The sequence below is a fragment of the Falco rusticolus genome, chromosome 12 (genome assembly GCF_015220075.1).
Source record: "Falco rusticolus isolate bFalRus1 chromosome 12, bFalRus1.pri, whole genome shotgun sequence".
Taxonomy (NCBI): Eukaryota; Metazoa; Chordata; class Aves; order Falconiformes; family Falconidae; genus Falco; species Falco rusticolus.
The window spans coordinates 9,049,900-9,059,582 of NC_051198.1; the positions used below are offsets into that span (position 1 = coordinate 9,049,900).

The 9,683-nt window shown below is 41.9% G+C and overlaps 1 protein-coding gene across 1 annotated transcript in view; it reads left to right on the plus strand.

The window, feature by feature from the left end:
* PCSK2 (proprotein convertase subtilisin/kexin type 2) overlaps positions 1-7,020 on the plus strand; it is a 107,568-nt gene extending 100,548 nt beyond the window's left edge. The window contains exons 11-12 of the mRNA XM_037405791.1: positions 397-624; positions 5,293-7,020. Coding sequence (XP_037261688.1) covers positions 397-624; positions 5,293-5,779 — 715 coding nt within the window. The 3' untranslated portion in view covers positions 5,780-7,020. The remainder of the gene's footprint in view (positions 1-396; positions 625-5,292) is intronic.
* The last annotated feature ends 2,663 nt before the right edge of the window (positions 7,021-9,683 follow it).

Below are 9,683 nucleotides of genomic sequence, written 5' to 3' on the forward strand. Positions count from 1 at the left end.
TCGGCTGTTGTAGCTCATCTGCTTCATCAGACTGGGACTTCTTTCTTTTTGTATTCTTTTCAGGATCTGGTATAATATCCTACTCATTTTACTAACTTAGAAGTTGCATGGTGACCTATAATGGGTAGTTAAAAGCTGTTATTTGCAAGAATAGGGAAATAATCAGAAATTATTTTGCATTTATGTTGAATATATTTTGGGGAAGTATTATACAATTAAAACCTATTCTTGTTCCCACTGAAATCAACAGAAGCTTTATTTATTGAAACATGTATAGGTACAATTTCTATGTGATCCATAGAAGCAAATTTTACCAAAAGGCTTACTCAAACACACTTTCTTTAATATCTGCTTGGAAGTACTGTGCTGTTTATTTTCCCTCTTTCTCTTCTACAGCTTGGACCTGACATGGAGAGACATGCAGCATCTGACAGTGCTCACCTCCAAGAGGAACCAGCTTCATGATGAGGTTCATCAGTGGCGTAGAAATGGCGTTGGGCTGGAATTCAACCATTTGTTTGGCTATGGTGTCCTAGATGCAGGAGCAATGGTTAAGATGGCAAAAGACTGGAAGACTGTTCCCGAGAGATTCCATTGTGTTGGAGGGTCAATACAGGAACCTGAGTAAGTAAATACTCTGGTACGTGTGTTTGGCTGCTCCTGGGCATTTAGGAGACCCCACGTGTGCAAAAACCTTGACAAAGACATGTATAGTCAAAGAAACATAATGAACTTCTCTTTCTATGAAAGCTTAACGTTACCAATAGCATTCCAACTCTTTCAATAACTTGATAAAATAAATGCACTATGTGACCTTTCAGTTCATGGTTTGCTGCAGGAGTGCATTCTGCAGCTCATCTGTGTCATCATTGGTAGTGCCAGTAGCATTAACAGCAACATCCATTTCTCCTGGGTACTTACAGGTATGTCTGTGACAGAGACATAAAAAGCCCATGCACAAGTGAAAAGCTGGGAGGCTGGCACTGCAAATTACATAAACTGCTGCCACATGAAATATCTGTCAGCCAGGTCATATCTCCTTGTGACATATTCCAGCAGACAATTTTATCTCCAGAGTACTGAAACAATCATCTACAGGTACTAGTGATTCAGTTTGAACACTACAGCATTTAATTGTGTTTGGTTTGTGTTCTTCAGATCTCTAATTGCAGGCTAGGTGGTCAAATTATCTTCTGATTTACCTTCATGCGCTAAAGTGAATAAGTCAACAAGTGAATGTATTAATACTAATTGACTGCAACAGCTATAGTTCAATTTAATTATTTGAAGTACTGACCTAATAATGGCCAATTTATGCCTGTACTGTTTGAAATTGGACTTTTCAGTGCCATTTTTGAAGGCATAGTTATTCTATTGGAAAAAGAAAGAAAACCAGTATGCCACCCTGGGCACATAGCTCAGCTGGGCAAAGAATCAGTTGGTTCCCAACCTTCCAGGTGGGTTTGTATTTACAGGATCCAAGGTTCTACAGCTGAGGTCTGAATTCCAGTTTATCTAGCCTACACATACTCACAGGTAGGAAATAAAGGAGAGGGTGCTGAAGCTCATTTTGAGCTATCTCTTAGTTGATTCGTAATTTAAATACAGACAAATAATCTCATTTATCGTAGTGCAGCCCTTTATTGGAATTAAATCCTGGAGGAAGAGAGAAAATCTCTTTCCGTAGGCTTGGCTCCATGCATTAGACAACGTGGTAGAAATATTCTGGTAACAGACTGAGCCAGAGTCAGGCAGATGCTACGCAGTAGTATTGTTTCCCTCTGCCTTTGTTTTTCTGTCCCATTTCTGTTGTTGAACAAATAGAAGAGCAGAAGTGATGGTGCGTTTCCTCCAGCCCAGGAATCTGGAACTGTAGTAAAGCTTCCCTATAGCTGTCGTTGCCTAACAAGCTCCCGAGTTGAGAAATACACTGCCTTGTATCTGTGTCGTTAGAGAGCAGCACCCAGAACAGGCTCTGTGCTTACAGCACACAGATTGGTGAAGTTCAGCCGAGTCAGTCACCACCTAAGCCTCGTAACATTACTGCAATGTAACCTCAGTGTGTGGCCCGAATGGGTGCCCCCCTATAATTGCACAACATATCTATATGTTAATAGGACTGCTGTAGTATTTACATTCCCCAATGAAAATGTCCCTGACAGGAGATAATAAGCATTATGACTTGCAACATCTACATACTTCAAATTACACTGTAAATAAAACTAGTTAAGTCCCAGCATCATTTGGAAATGAAAACGACGCTGCACTTCTGCCATGGATAATTGGGTTATTTTTCTAGTTTGGCCTTGCTGGAGCAACTTTTTCTATATATATTCTATATGTTTATATAAGTATAGATATAATATATCTATATTTAGGCATTTGATACAGAGGTGTGTACCAGAGCAGCATCGTCAGTTGGCAGAAAGACTCCAGCACAGGATTGACAGCCTAGAATATACAGGGTGCTGAAAGCACTCAGTATTTGAAGTGCAACATATCTCTGCTGCATGTAGAAACACTTGTTAGCAATGGGAACTTTCCCCGAAAAGGGATTTTTGTTGGTCAGGAAAAAGAAAAAAAATTGGTAAGTCTGAGTCTGGCTGGTTCAGGGAGATCAGAAGATGATTTAGAACATTGAAGTCTGTTAGCTGAGCCAAAGGAGCGTGCTTGTAGGGAGAGCTGGCTCCCCCAGCTCGTCTCTAACTGGGTACTGCATTTCATGCAAAAATGAATATACTATATATATAGCACTCGGGCAGCGGCACACCGCGAGGGTCTGAAAAACCCAACTCCTCTTCTGCTCCTTCTGCGTCAGGCTTTTTCCACCACCCCTGGTTCTCTTTGTTTCTTTGGGGAAATTCACCTGGACTATAGTAATTATCCTAGCAAAGCAGAGAGTATTGGATCCTAATTAACCAGAAAGGGCGAAACAGAGCAAGCCTTTTCTCTTGTGTGTGTTTTAGAGAGCTGAGATAACTTTTGCACTGCAGCACTTAAGAAGGTGGAGAGAAAAGCTGTCTGCAGCTGCCAGGCTGTCTGCAAAGCAGATGGAGTGGTAACACTGCTCTTATTTCTTTGGGTTTGGTGTTGATAGATAGAAAAGACTCACATTGTGGTGTCCTCCCTCATTTACTGGAGAAGATACAAAGCACTTACCACAACTATCAATGAAGCACTGTTTGACACAGCTTTGTCCACTGAGTTTGCTGGAAGACAACATGACTTCAGATTGCTTTGGGGATGATGCTCCCCATGCAGAGAAATTACAAGCATGTGGCAATTGCGAGATTATGAGCCTTCGTCTCTGACTGCATATAGTGCATTTTCCTTGTGCTTTGGCACACCAAATAAATCTTGAGGGTATTGAATACTGTATAGCTGAAATATTTGAACATATATGTTATACCAGCTTCTGCTCCAGGACATCCTTAAGATTCAGAACAACACAGTTTTTTCAGTTTAAGGTAAGTGTTTCAATGCCTTGAGCACCTGGACCTGAATATCATTTTACTCTGCAAGTACTCCCAGGAAGGCAATACTCTACGAAAGGGGGGCTGAGATTGGCCTGAGCCAATTAGCGATGTACTAAGCTGTAATACCTGGAGCTCATCTCAAGAAGAGAATTCCTGGAAGCTAGGCTTGAATGAAACACTTTCACTTGTCTCTGGAGAACATGCTATTTCATTAGCAAAGGGAAAAGGCTGGTATTCATTTCTTTTGAAAAGAAGCTGTTCATTACTGCGGTGTGGTCAGTGCCCTTTAAAAGGGACTCGGTTATTTTACTGCAAAAACCTAGATCAGGGAGAAGCCACTGGAACAGGTAATGACGAGCTGACTGAAGCCTTTTGTGACTTTTTCCCGTTTTTAATGATTGCAGTAATTCTTGTCTTTCAAGTATTTCTTTTAGACAAGGGAAAAGCGTCGCAGTGCTCACAGCACACTGATGGTGAAGACAGAGACTTTTGTTTATGCTTCTGGTGCATTTTGCCAGCCAAATGAGGCAACTGGTAATTGCCAGTTGCATCCTGACCCTGTGGGGCTTAGCAGGCGCTCGGCAGCCTCAGCTGCTGGCAGGGCACTGCTCCCGGGCCAGGCACCAGTGCCCTTAGGCTTGCACTGAGATTCCAGGCGGGACTGCCCAGCACACAGTGGCCACCGGCCCCCTCTGTGAGAGCTGGAAGGGCATGAATGCACTGTGCTGTCCCCCGGCACGCTTTGGAAATGATGCTGCCTCATGGGTTTCCTCAGCCACAGGTGGAGCAAACACACACTGTGGGTGCCCAGCACACAGGGAGCCAGGAACACCGACCGGCGTGGTGGTGTTCCCTGTGGTGTTCATTCATCCCGCTGACAGACACTGGTAAGATCATTAGCAGCTGAGTGCCCGCACAGCCCAGGCGCGAAGTGGTTTTCTCCTGGCGTGCTGACCTCCGGCGTTGCATCCTCGGGTGTCTGACTCTCTCTAGTAAAGGAGCCCCGTGCGCTGATAACAGGGATCTGGTTTCCATTCGATGACACGGTTCTTGCAAGATAAGTGCAGCAGGACTGAGCCTGTGTTCCAGCTGCGTGTCTGTCTGGTAATGCTTGAGGCAGGTGTCCTTGCAGTGAGTGGTTCATTTGCCTTCATGAGGACTGAATTATAACACCCAAGAAACTTGTGACTTCAAGGTGCAGCAACACTGGCAACAAGTGTGATGTCTTTGCTCAGTGTGTGTGCTGCCATAGAGGAGCCATTCAAAGATAGCAATTTTTATGGAAAAATATTTTTCAAATGAGCTGACACTGGGATCCCATGTTTGTGCTGGTTTCCAGATCAGAACAAAGATGCAGATTTTAATGTGACTGCACTGAAATTCCGTGCAACTGGCTCCTCTGGCTCCAGACAGCCATTTGCTCCTAAATTTAAAGTGACTGTTCAGACATGACTGACCGCTCTTGATTCTTTTACTGAACACACACATTATTATTTTTTTATTACACAATATACTAGCGATAAGTAAAAGCCACTACTAAATATACGTTAATATTTCTTAAAGAGCCGTATGTACTTCCTAACTGTATTGCTTCTCTCTGTAGGTGTGCATTTCATAACGTATTTTCAAATATTTTCTAAAAAGCGAATGTTCTCTTTCTGGCTGAGTTTGCAACTGTTATTTCCTTACTTTTCCATATATTAGTAAGGAAAATAGCATGGGGTTTTCTGACGCACCAAAACCTGGTAGCTTTAGCATGAGCCATGTTGCGCTGTGTATATCCTTTTAATTTGCTTATCTGTCTTTTGACCTGCAGAAAGATACCACCAAGTGGCAAGCTGGTCCTCACGCTTACGACTGATGCTTGTGAGGGGAAGGAAAACTTTGTCCGATACCTTGAACACGTCCAAGCAGTTATAACTGTGAATTCCACCAGGCGAGGAGACCTCAACATCAACATGACCTCGCCGATGGGAACAAAGTCCATTTTACTGAGCCGGCGCCCCAGGGATGACGACTCCAAGGTGGGTTTTGACAAATGGCCTTTCATGACCACACACACTTGGGGAGAAGACCCCCGAGGCACCTGGGCTCTAGAGATTGGGTTTGTCGGCAGCCTGCCACAGCGGGGCGTGCTGAAGGAGTGGACACTGATGCTGCATGGGACCCAGAGCGCACCATATATAGACCAGATAGTAAAAGATTATCAGTCCAAACTGGCCATGTCCAAGAAGGAAGAGCTGGAAGAAGAATTAGACGAAGCAGTGGAGAGAAGCCTGAAGAGTATACTGAGCAAGAACTAGTGCTGTTCTGCATGATGGTGTCTTTCCTTCCCCAGATCCCTCTACTCACCTTTCTACTATCCAAACCTCCGTGTTAGACATACTACAATGATCGTCTCTGTAGCCAAATTATCACACTTTCTTCATTTTAAAGTCTTATGTCTCGCCAATAATTATTTTAATTACCACTGAAGCAATCCTTTTTTTACTCTAAACCATAAATATACTGTCCCCCACCAAATGCTATGTACAGTTTGTGACTGTAAATGATTTTTCTTTTGTGTCATACAGATAGGTAATAACCTGCAAAGAAGTTGATGGCTTTTCCCTTCATATTTTTTGTGGTAAATGTTGTTTGTATTAAAAAAAAAAGACAAGTGAATATTAACATCAGCAGTTGGTGATAATGGGCACATTTTTAAAAAACTCTTGTGAGAGAGGGAATCACAGAGAGGTTGGCTGGAGAGGTCTGTGAACGTCTAACAGCTCCTTCTGCATCACTGACTTCAGTGGGACTTTCCCCATTGGGTTCAACCAAAGTAGCACTAGACCCTACAAAAAATAATAACCCAGAGATGAAGAAAATCTAGCAATCCAATTCTCATGAGAGTTTTCTTTACTACGTACACTTACACGACATACACGCTAACGCTTCAGCCGCAGAATGGGTCAACAGGCTTGCAATAAGGAAGGCAAAGCGATGCCAAAGCCGGGTGACAGGGGGAAGTGCTTTGCAAACAGGGTCAGGGCATTCTAGAAGCACAAGTTTCAGTTTTGTTTTGTTTTTTGAATTTTGGCAATTTAAATCAATTTTCCATCTTACAGCAGAACGAGCACATAGGGAATGAGCTGTAGGATTTCTGGTGTGCAAAAGTGCATTTGCTTGTCTCTATACTGAGATGTACTACAGCAGCGCAAGATGAGGCTGTGTCAGCATTTCCAACCGCAGACCCCTGTTTTCTGGGGTTTACAACCTGGCAGTACATTGCTGTGGGAGAAATTTGAAGTGTGCAGTTTCCGTCCCAAAGCAATATTTTATTCAAACTTTCATTTTTAAAAATAGAGATTTGTTATTTTTATGTTAAACATATATATTTAAGGAGAAAAATATGCCTAAGTTATTAATGTGTGATGCAAAATTGGCATTCTTGAGAAATAAAATGTAGTGTGTTCAGGAAGATTTGTTGGTAATCATTGCTCTTTGCTGTTTATAGAGTCAAGTCCCACCTTCGCTTTTCGTACATGAGTAAAATCAGTCTCTCAGAATCTGCTCTGGCTATTGCTGCAAGACATAACATCCTCCTTGGTGGGCATTACTCATGGTAGCAACCACTACATGTTCTCAGGTTTGAGATCCAAAATTTAACCTTTGAACAATAAAGGGTCTTGATTCTGCAAATATTTAGGCACTCGCTTTACAGTAGAGGCTACCAGTGAACCTACTCAAGTACTACTTTTAAGCAGGTGCTTCAGATCTTTGCAGGATCCAAGATCTAATTTTTAGCAGTGACTAGTTTCAGAATTTTATTATGTATTTTTAATATGCAGAGTATTAATCTAAAACATTTTAATAAGTTGTCCTGGTTGATCAGGTGCATAGTAGTAGAAACACGTTCAGTAAGTAAATATTTATCTAATAAATTAAAAACATAACCCAAAGGTTGTATGGTGGACACGTTTCACTTAAGAATGTATTATCTATGCTGTTACTTCTTGTGAATATCCATCTTTTATCTTTCCATAAGAGGCCTGTTCTTTCCTTTACAAATCCAAACGCAAAATAAACAGCTCAGCCTGCTCAAAGTCTATGTGAATTACACTCTAAAGGCAAGACAAGCAGCCTCACGCTACTCACAGGTTCCTCATTGCGTGCAGCAGTCCCTTCAGACAATCAGGTCACACTGGAGTAAAACAGGCATCGGCAGGAGAAGAATCAGGCCCTGTGTGATTTTTATTTTTGAAGTGCTCTTGGTTATTTGTTCAAATACATTATAGTGCCAACTGTGTTTAATTTAGTGATTTAAAACTTAACCCAAGGACAAGATGGGTCCATTTCAAAGCATGAACTGGAGTTCAGGAGGCGTGAGCTCCCTGAAGTCAAACGGGTTGGGGACGGGTTTGCTGCTGTCTTTGGAAGTGAACGGATCACACTGAGGGCAGTAGGTTTCCGTGAAAAGCACCCAGTTTCAGAAAGAGCAACATATGCATATCAGAGGGAAGAATTTACCATATATATCTCTCTATTTTTATGCATACACCTGTATGTCTAAATGCATACAACACATCTGTATCTCTATTACATACAATATGTCTATTCAGAGTCTGTTACATATATTTGCTTATAAATATATGTAGAATTACATATGGTATGTAATGTACAATACACGTACACACATCGTAACTTTTGGTGTGTATGTGTTCAAAGAAAGAGGTAACTGGAAGCTTTTGAAGGACTTGTAAAAGGTGGGAGAAGTTTTGGAATAAGCAAAGTCCATGTGGAAATCTTAGATGAACATGTACATGACTTTCCATTGCATTCATGTAATTTTACAGTTCTTTGTTCAATCATTAAATATCTTATTAAGCAGCAAAATAACTAGATGGTTGTTCATATTTTCATAATGCTGACATAATTTATTAAGTGAAGGATCACGATAATGAGTGATATACAGAAACGGTGAGTTTTGATATAAGTATATATAAAACTAAGTGTATATACAATATAGAGATCTTCAAATTCATCAGGATTTTTGCATCAGGGGATCGCTGAAAAATATGTCCAGTTAGACTAAGTTTTTATGGTATTGCTGATGGAAAATAAAGTTAATTTGTTAGTATTTCTAATAAAGGGGAAAATGAAGCTCATGATTTGAAATAGGTGAGCACTGTTTAACTAAAGCCCTGTGATGATGTTTTATAATATGAGTAAAATAAAGAGCTGTTGTAAACTGGCAGGTCCTATCATCATTGCCTATCCGAAGGTACACGGAGGTAATACGCTGTCTAAGTGGGATGACTTCCTACTCCTCTGCTCTTTGCACTGATAAAGAAATTTGTATCCTTTGTATGTGGGATATTGAGAAAATAAGGACAGTCCTCCAAAAGAGTTGACAGCAACAGATGGAGAGTAACAGGCTTTGTGTTAACTCCGATACAGTGGGACACCAAAGGTGAAGGCCGCAGGCTAGGAAGAGCCGTGGGCATTACTTACATGGTTCAAACCTGCTGGCTCCAAGGGCAGAGGCATGCAGCGATGCGGGTGCCGAACTGCTGCCCTCAGTGGGAAAGGGGATGCTCAGGCAGACAGACAGTGACATTTTTGCACTCCACTTCGTAAGCAGTTCTGGCCCCAAGGAAAGGCTGCGGCAGATTTTATTTCTCTGCTGTTTGGAGCACTTCACAAAAAACAAACAAGCAAGCAAGCAAGCAAACAAAACAGAACAAAAGCAAAACCACTGCCCTCTTCCTCCCTACTTCCCACCCACACCTTTGAGTACTTTTTAGCTGACATTCCCCTAGCACGGGGCACATTTCTTACCATGTCTGCAGCGGTAAAAGCTGGCAGGGAACCTCCCGGCACAGTTCTGACTGGCTCTGCTGAATAGCTGCTCGCAAGTATTTCACCATTACACTGCAGCGTTAGCATTTGAACACTTGGTTGAGAATCTGCATTTCAAGCAGCAGATACCCCATAAATCATGAGATTTACTGTACCTTTCAGCGGTCAGGTTTTACTGTACCTTTCAACACAGAATACTAGTGTTTTTTCTCTATAATTTTCATACAAATTCACAGAAGGATGCCTGTCGTCTGCAGCTTTACTGGGCAACTGCCCCATGGCAAGCAGGTCAGAGATCATAGCAGAGTTTAGGCCTTAGTTCTTCATGGCCCTTGACTTCTGCCATGTCCGTGGTGCAACTCACCA